Raw genomic sequence first — 26754 nt, 5'->3', positions numbered from 1 at the left:
GCTTTGAACGCCAGTTTCCCAATATCCTTCCTAAAAGCAGTGTGCAGAATTTGGTACAGCATTCTAGGTGTGGTCTGACCAATGGACAATAAATCTTGACTAAGTTCTATTGATACAGTAACAAGGATTAAATATTACTGCAATGTTTAGGTGTGTGATACTGCACATGCAAGTACATTTACAATAAAACATTTTCATAAACAATACCTCTTAGTCCATCTAAGTCTTCCTGAGAGGTCGGGGAATGTAAATTCCTGGCTGTTCAGTTTTCTGACTTACACTTCTATCCTTGGGGCACTTGGTAATTTGACCAAATCTTCCAACTACTTCCACGCTCCCATCAACACTGACAGGGCAAACCACTAGTATATAAAATGAGGGCAAACTCCCACTCCCTTCTAGCACTGATGATGTTACCTATTTTGGTAATGAAACATCTGCAAGAAAACAACCAAGGATCCCATACTTCAATTTTTCTGGTGTTTTTCCTTTGTGTCCTAAAACAAGGGTCTCCAACCCCGGGTCTGTGGACCAGTACCAGGCCACGGCATGCCAGCAACCGGTCCACAGAAACAAGCAAAGCCCCATCCGTGGGATGCAGCAGCTCACAAACCCACACGTTCTCCAGTCCACAGAAAAACTGTTCTCCACGGAACCGGTCCCTGGTGCCCAAAAGATTGAGGACTTCTGTCCTAAAAGCTAATGGAAAGATGGCTCTATGTTAGACAGTAGAAAAACACCAAGCAGAAAATAGGTATGATCAGTTGCAGCCAGTGCTTTTTTTGTAAAAGAAAAAGGTGCCGGAACTCACACGTCATACAACCCTCCTTGCCTACCCTACAAGGTTCCATCCAAAAAAGGTGCCGGAACTCCGTTCTGAGCGTTCTATGAGGAAAAAAGCCCTGGTTGCAGCAGTTCCTTGCAATTAAATCTTCAGACATTTTTCTAGTCTAAAATACTAGCAGAATCTATTTTCACCACAAAATGTAATCTTCCTTGTTCACGGAACAAATTTATTGTCGAAGAGGGGGAAAAAAACACCCTGGAAATCATTAGAAAATCTGTGACATGGAAGATCAGATAGAACCAAAAAACCACACCTTGGTTAAAATGCTTGAATCAGTTGTTCTCCAACGGTCTGCTTATACATGTAATGCATTATAGGTTTGAATGATCAACGAAACCCAGGTCAGCTGGAATGGATCAACAGGGAACGTGTTGCCTTCACAAACTGGAGAAGAGGCCCGCCTCGTCTTTCAAAGCAACGGAGGAACTGCATTTTAGTGCAACAGCAAGGCAAATGGCAAAGAAAGGAGTGCAGGAAGGGCAAAGCATACAGTTACATATGTTCCACAAAACTGTGAACAAAACTGATAGCTAGACCCCTACTTGGCTTTCTGTAGGATAAAACTTTTTATTTTCAGTCAGTTGGAAGTGTGGATGGCACTTATAAATGGGCAGTTGCTTGGCCCATTTGCAAAAATCCCTACTTGAGAAAAGGGTTCAAATGAGATGGAGAATTATTATTTTTTCCTGCTTGCCGTCCTATCTTCCCTTGCTCTCCCATGGTTTGTGGTACAATGGCTATGTGTCAAGAATCAAATGTATTAGTTCCAGAACTCATCTCTGTCTCTTTCAAGAGATCCGGTATATGGAGAGGCTAAAAGGTTCATTGGAAAAAGCTCTGAATTGAGCATAGACATTATATCATATGCTATTCACCATCTTTCTTGGATAAGACATTTCATCCCCTACAACTGTTACGGTTATTTAGGAATTCAGGCAAAATCCTGCTCTTCACTTGGTCAAGAGAGGCTGGTTGCAGATACACTGAGCAAAAAAGTGGTCATTATGCCACTTTTGGCATAATCCGTAATGCTCATGCCCATTTTATAATATGCCCGGATGTAAACTTCCAACAAATGTCAAACATTCCCTTAACAAAATTGCATTACATTATTCTGCGATGAATTTCTATATGTCTATATTTGGGGCAAATGTAAGAGCCCTTGTGGCGCAGTGGTTAGAATGCAGTATTGCAGGTGAATTCTGCCCACAACCAGGAGTTTGTTCCTGACCAGCTCAGGGTTGACTCGGCCTTCTGTCCTTCCAAGGTCAGTAAAATGAGTATCCAGATGGTTGAGGGCAACATGCTGACATTTGTAAACCACTCAGGGAGTGCTGTAAAGCACTGTGGAATACAAGTCTAAGTGCTATTGCTAACTGTCAAGTGAACTTTCCAATTCTCATGGTAACAAATTCAAATGTGTTCCCTTCAAAATTGTCTATGAGTTATGAATACAACTTCTGAAGCATTATAGGATTTCCCTAGCCATCATTGCTAGTTGATTTCCCAACAGAAGCATTTTAACTTTTGCTACCATCCCTGATAAGCTCTAAGCTTTGTTTGCATGTAAATTTCTCTGGCCTCTCTTTGATAATTTTCTTTCCTTCCCTCCATTAACATTGGAGACATTCTGAATGTCCATTCAACTTTTTGCGACTTTGTGATGTGTTGAGACTACAGCCAACCTAGACAGGAATTCTGGATGTTGCAGTCCAACACCTTTTGAAGGTGCTAGACTGGGCCAGACAAACCTGAGAATTTATACACATTTCCCAATCCTCTTGTGTGGATGTTTGCTGGGAAGAATTGTACTGCAAATGGGAGGTAGAATTTGAAAACAAAATCCACTTGCACACAAAAAATATATAGGAAGAATATATGTGTAATTTGTACAGACTGGAATGTGCAAAGTACACTGGGTAATCTATTTGAGTTATTATAAAAGCCTGGAATTGAATGAATATTCTAACAAATTCTGAAAGGGGAAAAAGAGATGTACTAACAAAAACAATTTTTAAAAAATCACCACAGTTCACTTTGACACGCCAATAATCTCCTAATACACACTTGTATGTAAATCTGAGACTGCTCATTGGAAAAATAATGTTATTTTTCAAAGTCAAATTTTACCTTCCATTATTCCATATTGATAAATAGGTGAAAATATTTATAAGTATACCGATCCTTTATGGACACATATTTTCCCCCCCCTTTTTTTTTAGTGGCACTGAAAATAAGATTTTTTTCCCCCTGCACTGTGTATTTGGAGGGACAGAATGAATCTACATAAAATAATACCTTTACTGCTGTAGTTTTAGTTTTATTTGAACTTAAAGGATGCCGATCTACTTTTGTACCTTAAATGGCATGCATTATGTGCTGTTTTCTACTGTAATATCTAAATAGAATGTATTAATAAAAATAGCATTGGAGATCAATGAGAATGTATAATCAATTTTCCAGAAAAAACTTGGTGCTGTGATAATTGATCAAAGTATATCACATCAAAACCTCAAGCTACCCATAGAAAAGAGGCGGAGGAGGCAATTTGCAACATAGGCATCATTGCTCCTATCTCTGCCTGGTCTTCTCCCACATGTAAATACACACACACACACACACACACACACACACACACACACACACACCATGTGGCTTTTCCAGCATTGATTGTCCAGGTGCATGATTGCCATATTCAGTGACCCAAACAATTGCATAGAGTTGTTCTGTTTGTTTAAAAAAGGGGGGGAAAGGAAGCGTGGGGGCGCAGGTGGGGAGGAATGAGAAGAAAGAAGACTGAGGACATTTCAAGTCATTACCATTTTTCTTCTGTAAAACAGTCCCAACCTATTTACAAGAGAGAACCAACAGAGGAGTTCTCTGCCTTAAGTTTACAACAATGCTTTTTCTTCCGGAATCCCTAAAATGCCTCCTTTCTGGGACAGTGCAAGTCTCTTTTTGTTTTGCTGCTGGATTGTTTTGGGCTACAAGGGAACTTATATACCTCTTTAATTCTGAAGGCAAAGAGAAACAGTCTCTTCGACCATGACACCATCTCCTTGCAATGGGACAGAGGCTCTCCTGAGTGACAGAGCAGTAAGCCTTATAGGATGGGTTTTTTGTAGGGATGAGAGTAGCAACATTTGTAAAACTCTCCATCCTTTGCATCCCGAGTCTCAGTGCAGGTCAGTCTCCTCCTCCCTCTCAGGATGGCTATTCAACAAAGAAAAGGAAAACTATGCAAATATATATTATGTTGATTTATCATGTCTCCCAAAGATGTTTATTCATTTCAGTCCACATCCAGCAGAACCATTTGCAGCAACTTAAATATCCAGATTGAAATCTATAACAAGGACTGAGACAGACACTTAAAACAATGCAAGTAGCTTTCTTTGGACTCACTGCTTACCAAGATAGTTATTATCTCCGTTTCCATCCCTGTATGTTTTATGTGTCCCATGAGAATGGAGGCGACCTCTTCTTGCATCCAGCTGTTGAAAAATATATATCATAATAAAATGAAGCATTGAAAGTGACTTTTTTTTCTAGCTTGTTAAAGCCACGTGGTATCTCCGATGGAAACTTACCTTCTCACTTTTAGAAAAAGCAGTTATGTTTTTTACTTGCCATTATAGAACATGATGTGTTTTATTTTTTAAAGACATAGGTTATAGGTCAAGCAACTACTAGGGAACTGATGGCCAATGCTGTTTTCAATGTTTTAAACTGAGAAGAGTTATGAAATGATTAAAAATTACACCATAATATGAAAGGACATAGGATCCAATCCCTTCTGGTGAGGTGATTTCAGCTTGAACAGCAATAACTTACAGCCAAACAATCATTGAAAGTTCATATATGAAGACACCATAGAGGCAGTGGTGGGATTTAAATATGTGAACAACTGGTTCTCTGTGTGGATGGTTCATTCTGGGCCGGGGCAACAAAAAGTTAGCTACCAGTTCTACCGAACTGTTGCGAACTGGCTGAATCCCACCACTGCATTGAGGTCTATAAACATTCTGGATGCTTTTGGTGCAGCATGAGTAAGATAGTTTGATCAGTGCTTTTTTCGCTTATAAACTGTAAGTGAGATTTGAAAGGCACTCCTGCCAGATAGTTAACTTTCCTATTATACACGTCCAGTTGTTAACTTTGGCTTTCTAGAAAAGATGGAATATGAATACTCAGATTTTATTTTACAGAACCTTCATGGCAAACCCATTTCCTCAGAAATGGATAAAATAAATTAAAAATAAATTGTAAGACTTAAAAAGATCTAGTCTTGCAATAAGTACAGGTTGAACTAGAACATTTCCAAAATCCTAAGTGTTTTAATTATCTGAGTAGTGAGAAACTGGCTCATTATTTTATTTAATATTTGCATTTTTCAAAAGGTACGTCCTCTATTAGTTTTTACACTGTGTAATTGTGTTGTTTTTTTTAAAAAAAATCTAATTGGATCCATTCAAAATGGAATATAACTTGACTAGATATAACCCAGCTGTTATTTTCAAATGATAAACTTTCATCTTACTAAGACAAGAAATTTAATTCAAAGCTGCATTCTCCATGTTATTGTATTGAATCCTTAATGCCCTATGGTGACTTGGGACCAAAAGCACTAGCTAAATTAATATCTGCGAACTTTCCCCAATACTTAAGACAACAGGTAAACTTCTAATCCAAAAAATTCAGAATGACTCCTACTAGAGAAAACAGATGTAACTAGAAATACACACACAGCAGGACAAGTTAACTTTATCATTGTTAGAGGCTGTAGTTAATGAATGTTAATGGGTGTCACTGATTAGCCTTCTCCTCTGTCTCTTCCCCCCTCCCTTACTCAACAGCTGGAAACAAGTACTTTAGGCTTCCTTTATAAATACAACAATCTTCCTGCTGCCTTTTTTTTTTTTAACAGAAGGGAATTGAAGGAGAGAGGCAACAACGATGTTTTTACTATTGTTTCAGATATTGTTGATTTCATGGCTTGGAAAAGCAGAACAAAGAGAAGACATGCAGCAGAAAAACTCCCTACATATGCTCACTAAGTATTTGGGGGCATTTGAAAGAATTGTGAGGAAACCTGAGGGGCCAGTGGCATCACTGGCAGAAATGAAAATCAAACAAGACTTGCCACGAGGATCTCAAAAACCTCGTTTTATTTCCCCAGATACAGTTAAGCAAGAAATGGCTGATTTGGGAGGCTGGGCTTCTTCAAACATAACCTCATCCTCTGTGTATCCAAAACATCCACCTTCTCCACCTTCTCACCCACAGACTAAACGAGACGCAGCAGCAGCCTTCAGAAAAGATGCCAAAAAATTCTGGGACCTTTTTAAATTGAAGTCCAAGTCAAGATCTGAAGAGGTGATCCTTCCAATCAAGGTAACTGAGATTTACCAGGAGGTTTGCAACATGCTTCCTTTCTCTCAGGTAAATGTCACAAATATAATACTTTCCTACATTTTAATTAGAAATGGGCCATGCTATACTGCTCAAGAGTTCAAGCTTAGAATAGCCCTACAAGAGAAGCTATTTCCCCCAATTTATAGAAGAAAAGCTAAAATAAGGGCTGTAAAAATTTACACAGCCCCTATGTGAAAAAATGTGGATTTTTAAAATATATATTTGTTGGTATCTGATAGCAAATGGATTTTTGCAGCCAAAACCTTGGAGTTTAATTGCAGTGAAAGAAGTGGTTCTTAGAAATTGTCTGATATTTGAAATATTACAACTGTATTAAAAAAAAACCAGAATATTAATAACTTTGGGCTGGAAATTTCTGTTACAGTAGACTCCAGGTTTGTTCTACTGAAATTGCAAAAAGCTGAAAGTGTGTGTTTGACTCATTCTGCTGGGGAAAATCTTCAAGGAATTCTTAGGCAATAACTGAGTAATTTGTAGAAATATCTATATTTCAAAGAGCCGGCAAACAGATTTCCCCTTTAAATCTTTCTGCATTTCTAATAATGGTCAAGGCAGTAAAGTTGCAATTTATTAGTGTCTAAAACAACTCTTACCCCTGTATTAATATTACTGGCTTGCACCTAAAGGTTGCAGGGACACATTATTTTTTTGTATATCTGGCTATCTTATTCTAACATAGTACTATGGCATTTGTTTTAATAAATGTGTTTCCTTTCAGAGCGTTACACATGAAAATTGTGACAAAGTGGTGATACAAAACAACCTGTGCTTTGGGAAATGCAGTTCTTTCCATGTTCCTGGCGCTGATGATCGCATTTATAGCTTTTGTTCCCACTGCTCACCCACCAAATTCTCCATGAAGCAACTGAAGATGAACTGCACCATGGTTAACCCAGTAACCAAGAGGGTTATGATCATTGAAGAATGCAGGTGTGAAATTCAGAATACAGAAGAAATGGAAGGAGGGTTTCTACACCCACCCCTCTATTTGAATGAGCCTTAGCACATATGAACCATCTGAAATAACTTGACTTTCAATTGAATCTATACTTGCTCAGCCAGGAATACTGATAAATCCTTCTGTGATAGTTTGCATCTGCCTTGATAAAGACTGTTGTAGCTTATAGGAAACAGCACACTCCAAACATAATTGCAGCTTGAGATGTCCAATTAGCAACAATAATTTTAATAGGCTTCATCTTTTTTAGGGGTATATTTGGGTATATGTTTTATGTACATTTTAAAACAAAAGTATGATCCTGATAAATGTGGAACACAAGACAGGATAGTAATAGTAGACCTATTGGAGTGAACATTGAGTAGCAAAGCAAAGCTTGCTTTTGCACCGTAGGACTAAATGCGTAATGTGAATACTCTGTTTATCATCCACAATAAAACTACGGAATTACTGCCTGCTTTATATACTTTGAATAAAAATATTTTACAATTTATGGCCTGAAATTACTGATCTCTTACAAAGTATGCAAAAAATGTTTTGCTTCAAGGCTCTTAACATTTATTTCTCAAAGTCACATTTTCACTAAATCATGTGCCTTTCTCATTGTTGAAGCTTTTGGGATATATCCTCACCTGCATTTTTGCTGTGATAGGGAAATAGGGATGCCACAAGCAGTACAGTATGTCCTATAAAGCTTAAATTGCCTTTTCCTCTCCATCTTTGTGTATGCTGCCTCATATTTGAATTTCAAAGAGGAAAAAAAAAATCCTGAATAGGAATGAAAGGAAAATTAGGCTACCAGTTTGGGCTGCAGACTTCCATATTTTGTAGCCCAGCATTGATGGTTCCAAATGTGACATCAAGTTGATTAGAGATCTGAACAGCTCATTTAAAACAAAAACGATGACAATATTCTAGTATGTGGTATTATAACCAAAAGAAAGTATGATATAATTAAATTTATATGCTGCCCAACTCTCAGTAAATACATTAAATACATTGGAACTCAAGACCTATTAGAATTTTAATTTCCATCAATTCCTTTCTACTAGCTGATGTGTACAATTAAACTTGAAATCTTTTTTCCCCATATATTCACATGTAGGTATACCTATACCACTAGTTCAGTAGAACTTTGCACACAAAACTCTACAGTATTGCTGTACATCAGTTCTAGTTCTAAGGAGAACTGAGTTTAAGGTTGCTGCTACTACTTCTTAATGGGTACTGTAAAATTGCTACAATGTTCAAACTTCCAACAGTTAAAAGGGGTATATCAAATAAGAAAATATAAACATATTTTAGTTTGGTCTTTAGCAAACACCACGCATGTTCAAGAGTATCAAATTATTTCTCAGTATTCAGTTCTCTGAGCACTGACCACAATTTCTAACCTCTTTCTGCCATCCACCTCAAAGGGAATTCTTTAGAGGAAGAATTTGCTGGATTAGGACTGAAGTGTGAATATGCACCATTTAGAAAGCAAGTGTAAAGAGAAAACAGCAGCTGTAGTAATTGTTAATTAGATTAATGCCTTTGCTGGGGGGTGGTGGTGAGTGTTTAATTAACCCAGCAATGATCAGCTGCATGTAATTAACACTGTATTCTGTTATATCAAGGATGTGTTAATTGGATCTGATTTTAAGAGTCAACTCCCATATTCAGAGCAAGTTGAGCCCAGGTGCTAACAACCAAAAAAAAAAAAAGGAAAGGCAAAAGATTGCTGCCCAAGGATAGTGGCCAAGGGCTTCAGTACAATCACATTTCACTGTACATAGGACATGGGCTGTTCTCAAAAGTAGCTTATGTATTTTGAGTTTTTATAATTCAATTTAAATATTCTGGATTTTCAAAGGTATTTCCTGCTGGAGAAGTAATTAACAATTATTGCTATACTTATCTTACTTAAATATGAGTAATTGTCAGTCTCCAGAGTACTTTTTTTCCTGTTTTAAAAATCAGGTTAATTAACATAAATAGCTGTTCTGGATCACACTATCCCAGTAATGCCTCTAACAATTAACAAAGGATTGCATATTTATTGTTAGCACAGATTTTAGGGAAGGAGGGGATGCAAAAACTTGAAAATACTGTGAGCAATATTTAAAATATCTGAAATGTTAATAAATGCTAAAACACATTCTTGTAAGAAAATAGGAATGGGCTACCGATGGTTACAAAATACTCCATACTATGACAATGGAAGATCAGTTTCTAGCATCCAGGAAATTATGTCGGCTGTTTGTGTAAGATCAAAAGTTAAAATATTTACCTAATATTTAAAGTTCATGTTGAACTGGGTTAATTGGTGAGGATTTCGTGTGTGATGTGAACATGCTTTTTTTTGTCAAACTATTCATTTTATGATTTAGTTCCTTTATTAGTTGTAAGTTATTCATATATGTGTGTGTGTGCTCAGAAGTAACCCTTACTAGCTCAACAGTGTTTTTTCAAAGTTGGGAATTGAATTATAGCTTGACCATGGTCCTATACATACCTTCTTCAAAGTACTTCATCTTTAAATAAACAGAATTCATTTCTAAATAGACATGTACTGTCATACAACTGCAATATAATACCCAGTTTAGTGTAGGAGTTAAGGTGCTGAACTAGAGACCATGAAATCATGAGTTGTATTCCTTGTTTAGATGTGAAAACCAACTGGATGATGTTGGCTTAGTTATTTCCTCACAGCTCAGCCCCACAGAGTTGTCATGAGGAAAATAGGAGAGGTGAGCATTATGTTCACTTTGTTGCACAAATCACACAGGTAGAAGTAAAATAAAGATGCTAAAATACTTGCTATCAAACTTCCTACACAGTACAGTATATAAGAAGCTAGCCAATTCAGAGCTAGTAGTTTTCATTGAATGAATGAATGAATACATAGATATATTATCCTTTGTGAAGATTTGTATTTCTCATATATCTTATTACCTAATAACCCAGGCTTGCTCTCCAAACTGGTAAACCTGTATCAAGCCTATATTGCTAGAGATTGTGAGACCATGTAGCACAATGTTTTTTTTTCTCCCTTTCATTAAAAGGGTCCTGAAAGCAATGAAAACTGGCAGGAAGAAATTTAAGATGAAACTGTTTTCCCTTATGTGCGTGTCTGTTTTAGCTACAGTACATGCAATATTCCATTTGTATCAATGAGCCCTACCTACCTACAAATTTCAATGGTATAATTAAGTTACCATCTTACTATTCTGAGTACAAACTAGGCCTTTCCAGGAGGCTTAAACAGTACTGCTGGGCTGCTCAAAGGTACGTAATTTATTCTAAATTCAGAGGAACAAAATGTAAGCTGAAGCACCCTCAGTGTGTGTCTTAAAGTATGAGGGTGCAGATCTGTGCCTTTTCCACACATTTCACTTTGAAAATGAGGCTCAGTTCTCATCTCTGGAGTAGGAAGCTCATATATTTAGCCAAGATAATCCACTGCTGTTAATCTTAAAACATTTGTGATGGATGCGAAGGAAAGGTGCAGGTTCTGGTTCAAGACGATGCTTATAGGGTGACCCTGCCAGAATTTCTCATGAAGAACCAGGCTTGTAGACAGGCTTGCGTGTATCCTTTTCTCTGGTTGGCTGCATCCACAAGAGAGCATCAGCTGTTCAGGCACATGGCATGATTTTAGCCTGCTGATTTAATATTTACAGAGTGCCAATAAAATTTTTATGATGACAGCTGGTGATTCCTGTGGTAATTTATAAACAACAACATAACACAAGACATCGGGGAGCCCCAAGAAAGATTCTGCATGGCTGTGCAATGTTTAGGAACCCCAGACACAAGGATATTTGTTTGCTGGTAAGGTTTTTGAGGAAACAGTCCAGAACCGCTGCTGAAAGTCAGCCCTTTGGTACAATTCAAATTGAGGTTATAGAAGTCAATTTCCAGTTATTCATATTCTCACATTTTCAGGACGACGTTCCAGATGGCTTGCAAATTATATAAACTGCAAATAAAAAAGCCAAAATATTGAAAACAAAAGACTTTTCCAGGATTCATCTCAAAACAGCAGGCAGATGACAGAAGATGAAAAGTTTGGGCTGAGTAAGCATTGAGGATTGTCTCTGCAAGGGCTCGGGTAGAATTTGTGTAGCTGATATATCTTGAGAAACCAGCTTTCTCAGCATTACCACTGTACTCAATTTTACGACCTTTTTTGCTGTGTGAACATGGCAGTCATTAAGCAAATGCGGCAATCGTTGTTTTCCATTGTTTCTTCCTGTAAACTAGAAGTAAATGCAGGTTTCCAGCAAAACTATTGTAAACTGGGGTCATGTGACCACAGGGAGCTGCAAATGGCTGTAAATGTGTGATTGCAGAGTGCCCAAAATATGGTCACCTGACTGCGTGGGGGAGGCTCAGATATTATAACTTAGGAATAAGATTGTAAATTGCTTTGGGAAAGGAGGTCCATCGTAATTTCAAACAGTCACTAAGTGACCAGTCATTAGTCAAGGACTACATGCATAGGAGAAAGAAGCTAGGAATAAAACAGCTGATTAATTGGAAAGGACAGGTCAACATTAATAATCCTTGGAGGCTATTTAATTTGAATTAAAAAAAAACCCAACCTATAACAATTTTGTTACAGGTAATCCTTGACTTATAACCATTTACTTAGTGACCAAATTTACAATGGCACTGAAAAAAGTGATTTATGCCTGCTTTTCATACTTACAACCACTGCAGCATCTCCATGGTCACATGATCAAAATTTGGACACTTGGCAACTGGCATGCATTTATGACGATTGCAGTGTCCTGGGGTCATGTGATCACCTTTTTGCAATCTTCTGACAAGCAGTCAATGGGAAAGCCAGATTTACTTAACAGCCATGTTACTAACAACTGTGGTGATTCACTTGGCAAGAAAGGTCATAAAATGGGGCAAAACTCACTGAACAACTGGGATATACGTGTTACCCGTTTAGACTTTACCTCTTTAAAAATAGTTAATATTTCATTGTATATTTCTTTTCCAAATATGATGCAAGTTGATAATCTTTAAGCTGTCTACTTCACCTACAACATTTAGAATGTTAATGCAGAACAGAAAAATCAGGCTAGCTCAGGGTGGGCATCCTGCCACTCTGACAGATGGGGTGGTGGTGTCTTCACAGCCAGGAGACTGAGTATGTGCATCAGTTGTGGGTGCTCAATGCAGAATTCCCAGCTGGTAGCAATGAAGCTGCCATCCATCCTGATCTGCCTATGGCAATTAGCCATAATTGATTTTGCTCTGGGCAGAATTTGCTTAAAATATTTCTTTCTATAGAATCCAAACAAGATAATTTTTATAGGAGCCATATAAGATAATTCATTGGACTTGGACAATGTGCTAGAAATTATACTTGATGTAATTTTTACTTAAAAAATCAAACGTCTGCCAAGAAAACAAAGAAACTCAGAGAGCACCAAGGACCTCCTGATTTTGACTTTTGCTGTTTTTTAATATATTTTGATTTTGGTGTACGTATATACATACCAGCTCTATGTATGTATCTTTATATGTGTATGTATGTATCATCTATCATGTACGTATGTATGTATGTATGTATGTATGTATGTATGTATATCCCCTAGAATTGAACACAACTGGACGGAAAATCTTTATCTTTACCTTTATATACAGTATATATCCAAGAATTTTCTGAAGGTTTGCAATTTTCTTCCATTCTTTCAGTATCTCTGTGCATATGTGAAAGGAGAAGTGTTGTAGGTTGTATTCATTGTGACTATTCCCAGAAGCATCTGTGGTTAAACTGCAATGACAGCAAAATGGCCACATATACAGCGTCACCATCATGACACACAATGCCTCAATTACATACTTGCATCCCAATGCCTAATGTATGCATGTAAATTGCAACATTGCTTGATGATGTTGTCACACATTACCATAATTTCAGCCTGCCCACCACTTCTCTTGTATGCCCATGACTTTCCAGGTAAAGACTCTCTAGAGTTAAATTTGGTTCAGACTTCAAGGAAAAATCTATGTAGTTTCCTTAGCAAGAATATGGCTTGCCATTGCCTATGATCTGGGATTATCAGTTAGGTAGATCTGGGTGAACCCTGCTTGGCTTTTTCTAGTTCAGATAAGATCAAAGCTAAGTGCTATGACTTACTTTGAATAAATAATAACCTACTTACCTTGCCTTTATTGCTGACATCCTGTTGCACCCGTAATCAAATTTATCAGTTTCTTCATTATTCAAATGGATTCTTAATTGGTGACTCAACCTTAAGTATGTTTACTCAGAAATAAGTCTTACTCACTTCAGAAAAGCAAATTACCTGGTCATTTCATTTGTGATTGAAGCAAGGATTTTATTTAGTGGTCACCTGGATTTTTTCAAGCCCAAATCTGGTAACTCTAATGAAGTAGATTTCTAGTTTACAGTAACACACTTGTCTAAAATTTTGAAATAGATCTCATTTAAATTTAATGTAATACTGTAGCTAAAATTCCACATAAAAGTACCAATGTAGGAATTTTTCCTATATTTGCAACCTAAGAAGTGACAGCAAGTTCCATGCATAGCTTACTGACACCTTTATATCATTTAACAGAGTAATGTATGGCCCCAAACATTCAGTATGTCTAGGACAGGTGTGTCAAACTGCCAGCCCGTGGGCCAGATGTGTCATCCGGAAGCCACACCCATCTCATTGCCGGCAATGGCAAAACCATCCCGATATGTTGCACAATGTCACATGACGTCGCAAGTTTGACATGTCTGGTCTAGAACATTATCTTACTAAAACAGGTAAATAATAAGGAACCCAATTTCTGCACCACAAAGTTAATTCTAGTTTATGACTTACCATAACTCAGAGTAAAGGTACAGCATGGAAGTATGTTCAACTTTTCATACCAAGAATTTATTTTACTGTTCCATATGGTATTGTCCTTGAAGGCCATTCAGAAGCTTCAACTGGGCCAGAATGCAGTGGCATGAGTAGAGATGGGCATGCTTTAGCATGCTTATGTGACAACTCGGCTTTGTGAGTTGCACTAGCTGCCAGTTTGCTTCCAGATGCAATCCAGGATGCTGTTGGTTGGCTATTTTTCATTGTATCCCACCTTTATTATGTTTACAAATAACTCAAGGCAGCAAATGTACTTAATACCCCTTCCTCATCCTGTTCCCCCCACAACAACCTGAAGAGATGGATTGGGCTTAAAGACACTGGCCACCCAAAATCACCCAGCTGGCTTTCGTGGCTAAGGGGATTTGAACTCAGGGTCTCCAAGTTTTCTAACCTGGTGCCTTAACCACTAGATCAAACTGTCTGTCACCTATAAAGCTCTTCAGAACATGGAATCTGGCTATTTGAAAGATTATGTATCTCCAGTGGTACAGGTAGTCCTCAGTTTACAACAATGCATTTATTGACTTTTCAAAGTTACAATGGCACTGAAAAAAGTGAATTATGACTTTTTCACATTTATGACCGTTACAGTATCCCCATGGTCATGTGATCAAAGTTCAGATGCTTAGCAACTGACTCATACAGTATTTATAATGGTTGCAATGTCCTGGAGTCATGTGATCATTTTCTGCGACCTTTTGACAAGCAAAGTCAACAGGGAAGCCAGATTCACTTAACTCTGTTACAACTGCAGTGATTCACTTAGCAACTGTGGCAAGGTCATAAAATGGATGGTTCAAGACCAACAGGGTTAATGTGCTCTGGTTCCCTCCAATCAAAAACTGCCATCTTTCAGGACCTATATAGCTTCCCTTCTCTGTTGCAGCACCTGATCTCCAGAATGAGGTTCCCCCTGAAATCTGGGTAGATTCATACCAGATGATATTCTGGACATGACTCTTCTCCTGGACTCTGGAAACCCCTGCTGGGTGCAGATACTAGGTTTGTGTGTTGATCAGATCTTTTTTTATGCAGTTCAGACCAGCCTGTTTTACTCAGATTGTTATTTTGGTATTGTCATGTTATGTTGAGCCACCCTCAGTCAGTCTGGCAATTTGGGTAATGCCCAAATTGAATACATTATTATTTCACAGATTTACTACTTTGGAATTGTACTGATGGCCACTGAGCAAAATTAATAAAGTACATCTATTCTGTTTGTTCTACCTTGAAAGACAAAACATCGCAATTACATAGACGTATATGATACAAGGCAACCCTACGCTGAATTTGTCAAAGTATTATATAAACTTGAGACTCCTATTCGGTTTACTAAGCTGAGTGCTATTTGAACCCATACTGAAAAGATTGGTACCCAACTTCCGAAGTTCATATTCTATATAACTTTTGCCTGTTCATCTGGATGGCTGCCAGCAGAAAATCGTATTTCCCCTTTTTATTTTATGCAATGCTTTTTGCTTAATACTGTATTGTAAAACCTGTATTTCGTGGCAATCAGTATATTAGGTAAAAAAAAGGATATAGGTACATTGTTCTTTTGATATTACAGGTAATCCTCAACTTACAACAGCTCACTTAGTGACCGTTCAAAGTTACAACAGCACTGAAAAGCGACTTACGTCTATTTTCACACTTATGACCACTGCAGCACTCCCATTAGTCCACAGGTCTGCAACCCACGGCTCCGGAGCCGCATGCAGCTCTTTCAGCCATCTCCTGCAGCTCCCAGTCCTCTGCCATGTGCAGTCCCCCCCCAAAAAAAGTGGGACTAAAAAATTTCAACCAATCAATTCAAATATGCAGGGTAGGTGCATATCTCGCCTTGGCTCCACTCTTCAGTCAAACCCTGTTCTGTGCATGTACGCGCATGCGCACACATTTTTTACGGCTCCCAGTTTTTCCTTTTGTGAGGGAACTGGTTCCGAGTGGCTCTTTCACTGTTTCAGGCTGCTGACCCCTGCATTAGTCACATGATCAAAATTCAGATGCTTGGCAACTGGCATGTACTTATGACAGTTTCAGTGTCCCTGGGTCGTGTGATCAGCTTTTGTGACCTTATGACAACCCAAACCAATGGGGAAGCCAGATCCACTTAATAACCATTACTAACTACTAACAACCGCCAACAACTCTGGCAAGAAAGGTCGTAAAATGGGGCCACGCTCGCTTAACAAACGCTTCACTTAACCACAAACATTTTGGGCTCAATAGCGGTCGTGAGTCTAGGACCGCCTTGCAGAGCCTTTGGCTCTACTACTATCAACGCTCACGACGCCTTTGCCACGGAGCGGCGCTTCCTTCCTCCTTTAGGCTCCAGACCGCGACTAAGAAAGCTGCAAGCTTTTCCACCCAACTCGCTCTCGCACGGGCGGAAGTGAAGCGAAAGTAACAGGAAGCCGCCGGCTTTTTAAGCACGTAAAAACGAGCCGGGTAGGAAGGGCTTTTTTTTCCTCTTTTGCTTCTTTTCCTCCAGCCTCCCGGCGCGAGGGCACGCGAGCCGTTGGCAGGGCCTCTGGTCGCGCGCGTGCGCAGGACGGTAGCGGAAGCCGGCGGCGCGGCGCTGAATCTCGCGCGCGGGGGTCCGCGGGGCCTCCCGTCGGTGAGTGAGCGACGCGAGAGTGACGCCAAGCGCCGGGAGGCAGCGCTGTCGCTCGGATGGGGCTCGCGGGCAGCGGGAGGGGCGGCTGGCGGCGGTGTGGAAAAGGAGGGAGCCGAATGAGCCGGGACCCTGCCTGCCTGCTTGCCTGCCTTGCCCGTTTCCCTTCCGCCTTTCACGGCAGGAACGCTCCGCGCCTACTTTCCCTTGTCGCGCAGCTCCTTGCAAAAGGCTGGGGGTTGCGGAGTGCTTGAGGAACGGCGGCTCCCTTCTCTGGCCTGGCTTGCCTGCCAAGACTTTTCTTTGCTTAGAAATGAGCAAGCGGGGGGTGGTGGTGGTTTCAGGAGGATGGTCCGGTGCTTCGTGTGGAAGAGGTTCTTTGCAAAATGTGTGTGTGTGGGGGGGTGCGTGTATGCGTGTGAATGTACTGTAGTATTTTTGCCTGGTGGCTCATTCAAATGTTGGGGGCAATAAGCTGACTTTGTAATAATGCCGCTTGGGGGTGTGTGTGAAAGCCCTAACAAGCAGGCATATACATAGAATGAAGGCTACTGCTAAGCTTGTAAGCCGCCCTGAGTCTTCGGAGAAGGGCGGGATATAAATGTAATAAAAATAAAAAAAATAAATAAATGCCCCTATCCAGAATCGCAGGGATATGACGGAAGCCTTGCCCGGGTAGCTGCGAGAGCTTGTCCAACGACGTAGCTGCTTTAATGAGACAGTCCACATCCCCACACCTGCGTTGCCATTCTCTTCTCCTGTCCTTGATCCAACTAAGAAACCAATCTGTTTGCGATAGTGGAGAGAATATCTATAGCTGGGGTGGAGGATGAGGGTGGAGGTTTGTTCTCCGACCCACAAGCTAGGAGAGGGAACCTCCACTCTCAAATCCATCTGTCCTAAATTATGCAGATCGCCCTCCCCCTCCCCCCAAAAGCACCCAGAAAGGGTCAGTGTTGCTGTCAATACAGCTGACATGCATAAATTCCTGAAGGCTGTAAATGGGTTGCTTGGCTTGACTGGAATTCCAGTCATGAACATCATTCGCCACATGAAAAGCCTCTGCAGATTGGCATACACAATGTTTTCTGCTTGTTCCATTAGTTTAATTTTGTTTTCTCCGTAGACTGATTAAATTTTTCTTGAAATGATGGGACAACCAGTTCAACCTGTCAACCATTTAAGAAGAAGCAAAAAGAGTATCTCAATAAGGATTTAGCTGAGAAAGCCGTAGACTACCCAAGAACATTTAAGTGAGGAACCATGGTTCCTCCCAGCCATGTCCACTGAGAAAGAAATTCCCTGCCATTCAGGGTATGGATGTACCATGGACAAATCCTTTCAGCTTTACTTCCAGTTACATATCTAAAGCCAGTATCAGCCCTTTAAGGTAACCCAGCTTAGGAAACAGATTCCACAAGGACTACTAGAACCTTACTTTATTGTTGCAGAATGTAATAACAGAATCTTAACAGCCTGATGAAGATTCTCTCTCCCTGCTCTTATACCAAAGTAAGGCAAGGCGATCTTGAAGTTTTTTTTCTCACTCCTTCCAGAGGGCAAAGCTGATGTTTGTGTAACTGCTGTTGAATTTCTTCTTCAAGAGCAACTCCATGTTCCTCTTCACCAATGGCTACTCATTTGGGCTTTGCACTCTGTGTCAACTGGTGGATCTATGGCGTGATTTTTTTAAAAAAGTGACTATGAAAGTCAGGATCTGGTCTCCTTCATAGCCCAAAGAGGATCAAGAGGGCAAGAGAATAAGTCAGGAGCTGGTTGAAAAAGGGTATTCTAACAGGAAACTGGCAGGATCAGTTGGAGCCACAAGTTTGCCTACACATCATTTCAAATCTCCTCCTACATGCATATTAACGTAACCAGCAGCATTGCTGACATGCCATATCTGGAGGGAAGAGGGAAAACGCAGCTTCCAGAGCAGAACACCTAAAGCTGTCTTCAGGCTGCCTGGCTTGTGAGTGGAGAAAAAGGCAATGGCCTGTAGATTTCTAGTTTGGAAAGAGTTAGTGAATCTTCTTCGTATCGGGCATATTACGTCAAAATTAATAGACATTTTGTCATGCAATCTTTAACCTTTTTCTTCTGTTTCAGATCTTAACAAAAGCTTATCATTTGTACATAATTCAATGTCAATTTCTGTTTGGTTTTTCAATTCCAATTATCTTTTTATCCATATCAAACCTTTCTTTTAACTGAGTATATAAAAACGGTTGAAAACACTATCCTTCTTCAGCCAATTGTTGTCTTGACTTTATATAAAATTATCCCTCCTCCTGTATTAGTAAGTCTTGATATGATAGGCGGTTTTCCTATCTGCTGTTTCAGATCTGGATGCTTCTAATAGAACCTTTGTATCAAAGATTTGCTCTGCAAAGTCTAATTATATAAATTCCAAGATAGATATTGATTAGAATTATGGATCAGATAATGCCAGCCTGGTTTATTCTATAGCTTCCAAGAGCCAAGGATGTTAGTGGCTGATAGTTACATATATTAATCTTCCCATGTTTACTCCTCTAGGTCTTTACTGATCATTTTATAGCAGAAAATTTGCTCCAGTTCTTAGCTATTGCCTTTCTAATAGCAAAGTGAAACCTTTGATAATTAAGTACAAATATGCTGTATGACCACTAGATATGGCGTGATACACCCTCAGTGAAGTAATCTTTCTTCTCTTGTATGTTTTCAGAATGTTACTTGTTTTTATGCAATTTCTGATTTGTTTGCTGAACTTTTCTTGGCAAAGAAAAACTTGACTTATCTTTTTTGAATTTGAGCATTTCCCATAGAGTGTTCTGTATCTGTAGATGGAAACCAGAGCTTCACTTAACACATTTTCTGTATGCATTTTTTGTTGGAGCAGATTCTGTTTAAAAAAAAAAAAAGCTATACCGTATTTTCTGGCGTATAAGACGACTGGGTGTATAAGACGACCCCCTACATTTCCTGTTAAATTATAGGGTTTGGGCTATACTCGCCGTATAAGACTACCCCTCTTCCAACACACACCAAATAAAAATTAAAAAACATCAGATTTGATTTTAATATGGTAATTTTAATTCAAATGCTTATGACATGCAGGTGCTTAGTAGGAAAATTGTCACTTATAAACATAAGGCTGTTTGTCATCAAACATGTAAACATAAAACAGTGCAGGTGGATTAAATAATAATAATAATAATAATAATAATAATAATAATAAGAAGAAGAAGAAGAAGAAGAAGAAGAAGAAGAAGTTGGAGGGGACCTTGGAGATCATCTAGTCCAACCCCCTGCTATGGCAGGAAACCCTATACCATTTCAGACAAATGGCTGTCCAGTCTCTTAAAAACTTCCAGTGTTGGAGCATTCACCACTTCTGGAGGCAGGTTGTTCCACTGGTTAATTGTTCTAACTGTCAGGAAGTTTCTCCTTAGTTCTAGGTTGCTTCTCTCCTTGACTAGTTTCCATCCATTGCTTCTTGTCCTGCTTTCAGGTGCTTTGGAGAATAGCTTGGGTCCCTCTGCTTTGTGGCAGCCCCTGAGATATTGGATCACTGCTATCATGTCACCTCTCACCCTTCTCTTCGTTAAACTACACATACCCAATTCCAGCAACCGTCCCCTATTTTCCTAATTCACTTTTTCACTTTTCCTAATTCACTCTAAAGCTTTCCCTGCGCAGAGCCTTAAGTAACACCAGCTGCCTGCAATTAGTGCAGGTTCGCATCCCACCAGGCTCAAGGTTGACTCAGCTTTCCATCCTTCCAAGGTAGGTAAAATGAGGACCCAGATTGTTGGGGGCAATAAGCTGACTTTGTAATAATGCTGCTTGGGGTGGGGTGGGTGAAAGCCCTAATAAACAGGCATATACACAGAATGAAGGCTATTGCTAAGCACATTGATTTGTGCTTTAAATTGTAAGCCACCCTGAGTCTTCGGAGAAGGGCAGGATATAAATGGGATTTTTTTTTAAAAAAAAAAAGACCAAATGGGAGGTCCGCTCCAGGTTTTCCAGCCAGCCCGCCCAGTTCCTGAGCCAAATGTGTCCTTAGAGCTAAGCCGCTGCTCTGGCTGCTGCCTTCCCCACCTGCCTTTCAAGTTGGGATATACTACAGCTGCTCTTCAACTTTAGAAGGAAAGACACCCAGACCCCAGCCTGTAAAAAATCACAGACTGCAGCTTCTTCTCCAATTGGTCCCGCTTTCCCTGCGCAGACTAAATGGGAGATCCGCTCCAGGTTTTCCAGCCAGCCCTGTCCCTAAATTTTCAGCACGACCCCTGACTTTTGAGAAGATTTGCATGGGTTAAAAAGTAGTCTTATACGCCGGAAAATACGGTACTCTGCAGGTGTTGAGAATAAATATTTTGCGCTACAGTTAATGTTTACAATTTAACTAAGCTTCTGAGCTGCTAAGAATCTCAGGCAAGAAGTGAAAAGCAAAAGGAGAAGTAGAGGAGGGAAAAAAACCATGATGTTCAAGTTAGTTTGCATATAATTTCAATTTTTAATAGAATATGGAACAAACCGCTGATAAGCAGTGAGTCCTGTGGTGTGCAGAGTATCACTGAAAATACTTTCAATTCAAATAAGAAATTATAAACATTCCTACATTATTTTGTTCTGATTACCTTGACAAATTATGTGGAAATCAAGATAGTTACTCTCCTACAGAATGTTGCATTAGCTAAATTCTCTGCAGGCCATTTCTATAACACCCAGAATTCCCAGCCAGCAAGGTTAATATTTTTCTGGTTGAGAGTTATATTGGAGATGTCATTTTAGCACATCCAGAACTCTGCAGTAGTTTTGTTATTGAATGATTAGAATTACAACTGCACAGTAATTGTAATCAGTTATTTTCTGTTACCGATGAAGTTATTTTCTGTTACCGTGGCTGGATGGAGTCACTGAAGCAGTAGGTGTGAGCTTAAATGGACTCCAGAAGATGGTAGAGGACAGGAAGGCCTGGAGGATCGTTGTCCATAGGGTCGCGATGGGTCGGACACGACTTCGCAGCTAACAACCAACAACAACCGATGAAAAATGAAAGAGTTCAGAGGAGTAAAAACAACATTTTGAAGGACTCTAGCTCAAGGCTTTGAATACTTTTCAGCTGTTATTCAGCATGTACATCAGACCATTGAGTAAAATTATCAAAGGTTAATTATTACTATTTTTCTTTCAACATTGTTTCTTTTTTACATGTCACTTAGATGAGTCTGTAAAAGTGCTGAATCAGTACCTGGAACCAGTAATGGGCTGGATGAGAGTCAGGAGATTAAAGTTTAATTTTGATACATTGAAGATTCTGTAGGTATGTGGCTTCTCTATTCGGAGAATTGAAATTTAGCTTATTCTTTGTTGTTATCCATTTCATAGGTTTCAGGGAGGCACGCTGTTACAGTTTTGACCAATATTGTCTTATGACATCATGTCATGTGCCTCTTAGGATAGTGGACCAATTACATTCTCTTTTGGCTGGAAATGGGTTGACTGGTTAACCACAGCTTCAAAATAATCAGGATATGGCTTATGCGATATACAAAGCATGTGAAGCTCTCTTTGAAGATTTTGAAATTACACTTTATTAGCTGAGCTGTTGCATTATCTACTAAAATGTTGATTTTTGCACATAATTTAGAATCCTTGTGTGGTTTTGAATTTGTTAATTTGAAAGACCATGCTTTGAAGTAACAGATGGAATCTTCTCAAAGAGAGATCCAATGGAATTAAGGAGAAATTTCCTGTCAGAGAGAACGATCAGAGAAATGACTTGCCTCCACAAGTTGTAGAGGCTCCATCACGGAGGTTTTTAAGAAGAGACTGGACAGCCATTTGTTTGGAATGGTATAGGGCAGGGGTAGGCAACCTCGGCTCTTTTATGACTCATGGACTTCAACTCCCAGAATTCCTGAGTCAGCATAGCTGACTCAGGAATTCTGGGAGTTGAAGTCCATGGGTCATAAAAGAGCCGAGGTTGCCTACCCCTGGTATAGGGTCTTCTGCTTGAGCAAGGAGTTGCTCAAGGTCCCCTCCAACTGTGTTCTGTAATTCTGAAGTCATATTGGAGCAGGCATGTCAAACACAAGGCCCGGGGGCCGGATCCGGCCCGCGAAGTGGCTTCATGTGGCCCGCGAAGCCATCCTGGAAACAGTGAGGGAACGGCCCCCACTGCCTTGGCCCAGAGACCCTCCTTCTGCCAGAGATCTGTCCCACTCCTGCCCAGGGCCCCATAGGCACCCTTGATGTGAACGATGTAGAGCTGGCCATGCCCACCCAGTAGGCCATATGCACTCTAGCCACGCCCACCCTGGCCATACCCACCCGGCCCCTTGAGGCCAACCGCAATGCTGATGCGGCCCTCAATGAAATTGAGTTTGACACCCCTGTATTGGAGGAATCCACACCATTAATGGTGGGACTGGGGATTTTAAAGACTTGGTCTTCTTGATAGAAATGCCCCATCTTTGAAATTGTTGTCTGAGGAAGGTTGGCCTGCATCTACCCTGTTGTCTTTCTGGGAAGAAGGCATCATTCTTCCCTACTTCTACCTGCTGCTTTTTTAATGATTTTATATAATTATGTTGTTTTCATTTTTGTGGAAGCAAATCTGGGTTGAAAGGTTGTATAGATTTCCCTAAATATAAAAAAGAAAAATCAAAGAAGTATAAAGTTAGGGTAAACTAGAAGTGGAGGCTTGACAATCATTTAAATAAAGAGTAAGAATTACAGTGTGGTCGGGCCTGTGGTTAGAGATAGTCCTCGACTTACAACTGGTTGCTTAACAACTGTTTGAATTTATAACCAATATGAAAAAAGTTACAATCTATATTCAAATATATGACTGCTATACCACATGATTGCATTTCAGCTGCTTGGCAACTGGCTTGCATTTATGACTGATTGCAACGTCCCACAGAACATGTGATCAGCAAACAATTACCCATTGGATAAGCTGGAATTGGACTTAAGACCCCATGATTTGCTTAATGACAGTGGTGACTTGCTTTACAACCAGTCTCAGTTGTGACTGTAAGTCGAGGACTACCTGTATTTTAGTCTAACATAACTCCAGATTGGAGGCACTTCAAAAAATTCATAAATTTGCAGATATTATGATTAGGTGTGTTGATTATTCATATTGCTAATCTAATTCTAATTGCAATTCTTTTCTCCTTTAGGCTGATTTCCCCCTTCCAGTGTGGGACAAACTCATCATATTATGTACAATGAGACTACGAATTCATTTTGTTGTTGACCCTCAGGGCTGGTTCTGTATGGGCCTATTAATCGTTGTCTGGCTTTACAATAGTCTCTTAATTCCAAAAATTATCCTTTTCCCACATTATGAAGAAGGACATATATCTGCAGCTGCTATACTATGTAAGTCAAGTTTCTCGTTTTCTTCATTCTATCCAATATTTACGTGGAAATAGAGTAGGCATCTAGGATACTTTCTGTGCGATTTGATTGCTTTTTCTTTAATATTTGTCTTTTATATGACCAGCATGAGATAGAGTGCCTTTGAACGTTCAAAAATGTACATACAATTCTTCTCTGTAAATTCCCTAATGCTGTTAATTAAAGTTTTCTGAATGGAAATGTATCTCTTTTTCAGGCTACTATCTATTTTCATTGTTCTGTATGGCCTCATTGTTAAGAGCTTCAGTAGCAGATCCAGGGAGTTTACCTGAAAGCCCACAGATACCAATTACAGGTACAGCTTATATCAACATGACTGAGGTTGTATGCTTTAATTTAGTCACGTGCCCAAAATCTTCATCCATGTTTTGATCTGTTTCATGGTTGGAAACTGTCTTGGTTGCCCGAGTCTATAAGGAATTGACACCATTGATCCTCTGAATCTCTCAGCATCTTTTCATATCCCCGGTCATTTTATGCATTTTGACTTGTATGCAGGTAGCCCTTGACTTACAACCATTCCTTTAGTGACTGTTCAAAGTTACAACAGCACTGAAAAAAGATGGCTGGTTTTGACCCGACTGTTGCAGCACCCCCATCATCACATGATCAAAATTCAGGCACCTGGAAACTGCGTGTATTTATATTAGGTGCCCTGTCCTGGAGATCATGTGATCACTATTTGTAACCTTCCCAGCGGGCTTCGGACAGGCAAAATCAATGGGGGAAGCCAGATTTGCTTAATGATGGCATGATTCACTTAATGACTACAGTGATTTGCTCAACAACTCTGGCAAAAAAAAAGATTGTAAACTGGGACAAAGCTCACTTAATTGGGGTTCAGTTGTGGTCGTACGTCAGGGACTACTATACACACCATCCAGCGAATTACTGGCTGCTTTCAAGAAAGAGCTGAGTGAAGAGCTTGATGCGATTCTAGAAAAGACCTTGAAATGATATTGCTGAAATTGGAGCTTGCAAATGAGGCTGGGGGTAGTGGGGTGGGCAGGGCAGTTGCATGCCGGCCAAGAATTCCCCAGCCCTGATTCCTATTTAGGGGATTGTCAAAAGATTTGGAGTGGAATGCAACTGTAATGTTTATCAATAATTTCCTTTATTTATCTGTCTCCTAGTTTTTCTGTCAAATGTTGATATTCAAGAAAGTAAGATAACCTTATGAAATAGTTCTAAAAATGAGGTTTTAAAGAAATTAGAACATCCTAATAGTCTCAAAGCCCCTTGTAACAAACAGCCATCTAAAGGGACAATGTCCTCCTGTCACGCAAAGAGAAGAAGGTGTCTTTAAAACGTAATTGCTGATACTATATTATAAAGTTGACTAGATGTCCTACCACGTGGGAATGAGAAAGCTAACCATTCCTTCTTGCCTTTCTCCATGCAGTGGAAGTTTCATTGCTGGATGATTGGGGGTGGGGGGGAAATGAGGAAAAGATGATTAATTCTTTCTTCTATTGGCAACAGTGGACACTCATAACTATGGACAATATATTTGATGCGAGAGGGAGAGAGAGAGAGAGAGAATGAATTAGGACTGAAATCCCTAGAGATATTTGAATCAAGTGTTGAAGCAACATTAAACAGAAGAGGCAGTATGTTATAATTAAGATAAGTGTCTAGAGAAATTCCACGTGTTTATTGCATGCAAGTGGAAGAAGCTTAGATTATATTGTTGATTTTGTTGAATGATATTAATGTAATCTGGGGAAGGTTCTTTTTTGGGGGGGGAGTGCAAATATACCCAATATTCCAGAAGCAAAGATATCTCTTTGCTTCTTTAGTATTATACGTACTTGTATGGTCAGATGCATTTATTCCCTGATTTTAAATTACACTGTGGAACTCGCCTTCTGTTAATGGTAGCTCTCTTATTAAAGAGTAACACCTTTGTGACATTGGCTTTATGAGAACAGACTGAAAATCAGTTTCCCATCTGGCATTATTGCTAGTTTAATGATCTTGAATATTAGATTTCCAAACTGCCAATGTGCAAGTATGTCATTTTTCACCAAGTTGAGAAATATGGCAACTGACAGAAAACTTAAAATCAATCTCTATAAATAAAATTTAAAAATTGGATTATTCACTATAAACGTAATTTTATGGAAGTACTAGGTATAACATACATATAAGACACATTTGGCCATGTCAGTGTCATTTCAAAAATAGCTTTAACATTATTTTAGTGTGCTCAGATATAAAAATAAAACCATGCTGTTTTTTTATGTAAAAATGTGAGTATCGTAGCTTGCATCTAAAGTTTTTTTTTGGTGCGGAATTAAATGCATCCTTAAAAATAAAAATAATTTTAAAATATCTGCACAGATAAATATTGGGAGCAGTTAGACCAGACATGTCAAACACAAGGCCCGGGGGCCGGATCCGGCCCGCGAAGTGGTTTCATGCGGCCCACGAAGCCATCCTGGAAAGAGTGAGGGAACGGCCCCCACTACCTTGGCCCTGGCCCAGAGACCCTCCTTCTGCCAGAGACCCTCAGATCTGTCCCACTCCTACCCAGGCCCCCATAGGCACCCTTGATGCGAACGATGTAGAGCTGGCCACA

The 26754-nt window shown here is 39.6% G+C and overlaps 3 protein-coding genes and 1 long non-coding RNA gene across 10 annotated transcripts in view; 3 read left to right on the top strand and 1 right to left on the bottom strand.

Annotated features, from left to right (window-relative positions):
* The window catches only part of FREM1 (FRAS1 related extracellular matrix 1), a gene marked incomplete at its 5' end in the record, with an annotated part of 85530 nt that extends 83032 nt beyond the window's left edge, over positions 1–2498 (top strand). The window contains one exon of the mRNA XM_081316259.1: positions 1165–2498. Within this exon, the coding sequence (XP_081172385.1) occupies positions 1165–1364 (200 nt within the window). The 3' untranslated portion in view covers positions 1365–2498. The remainder of the gene's footprint in view (positions 1–1164) is intronic.
* A 3305-nt stretch (positions 2499–5803) lies between these two features.
* CER1 (cerberus 1, DAN family BMP antagonist) lies at positions 5804–7639 on the top strand (the record flags this gene model as incomplete). Of its 2 annotated transcripts, XM_081321680.1 has the most annotated exons (3): positions 5804–6031; positions 6134–6289; positions 7002–7639. In XM_081321680.1, the coding sequence occupies 3 exons, from the start codon at positions 5804–5806 to the stop codon at positions 7284–7286; spliced, it is 669 nt and encodes a 222-aa protein (XP_081177806.1). In that variant the 3' UTR covers positions 7287–7639. The 2 variants fall into 2 exon arrangements, with proteins under 2 accessions (XP_081177806.1, XP_081177805.1); XM_081321679.1 differs by having other exon boundaries at positions 5804–6289.
* Positions 7640–10573: 2934 nt separating this feature from the next.
* Positions 10574–14152, bottom strand: LOC308664189. The gene is made up of 3 exons (XR_014025624.1): positions 14087–14152; positions 12879–13020; positions 10574–11205 (listed from the first exon to the last, which is right to left on the bottom strand). It is a non-coding gene; the product is annotated as an uncharacterized lncRNA (long non-coding RNA).
* Positions 14153–16476: 2324 nt separating this feature from the next.
* ZDHHC21 (zDHHC palmitoyltransferase 21) overlaps positions 16477–26754 on the top strand; it is a 33182-nt gene continuing 22904 nt past the window's right edge. Inside the window, exons 1-5 of one of the 6 annotated variants that reach the window (XM_081318760.1) lie at positions 16732–16754; positions 17878–18723; positions 21627–21910; positions 23933–24134; positions 24370–24468. In XM_081318760.1, coding sequence (XP_081174886.1) covers positions 23981–24134; positions 24370–24468 — 253 coding nt within the window. In that variant the 5' untranslated portion in view covers positions 16732–16754; positions 17878–18723; positions 21627–21910; positions 23933–23980. The other 5 variants (XM_081318764.1, XM_081318759.1, XM_081318761.1 and 2 more) reach the window with 5 other exon arrangements.

Source organism: Vipera berus (genome assembly GCF_964194415.1).
Source record: "Vipera berus genome assembly, chromosome: 2".
Classification (NCBI taxonomy): Eukaryota; Metazoa; Chordata; class Lepidosauria; order Squamata; family Viperidae; genus Vipera; species Vipera berus.
This window is presented reverse-complemented; position numbering and strand designations above follow the sequence as displayed.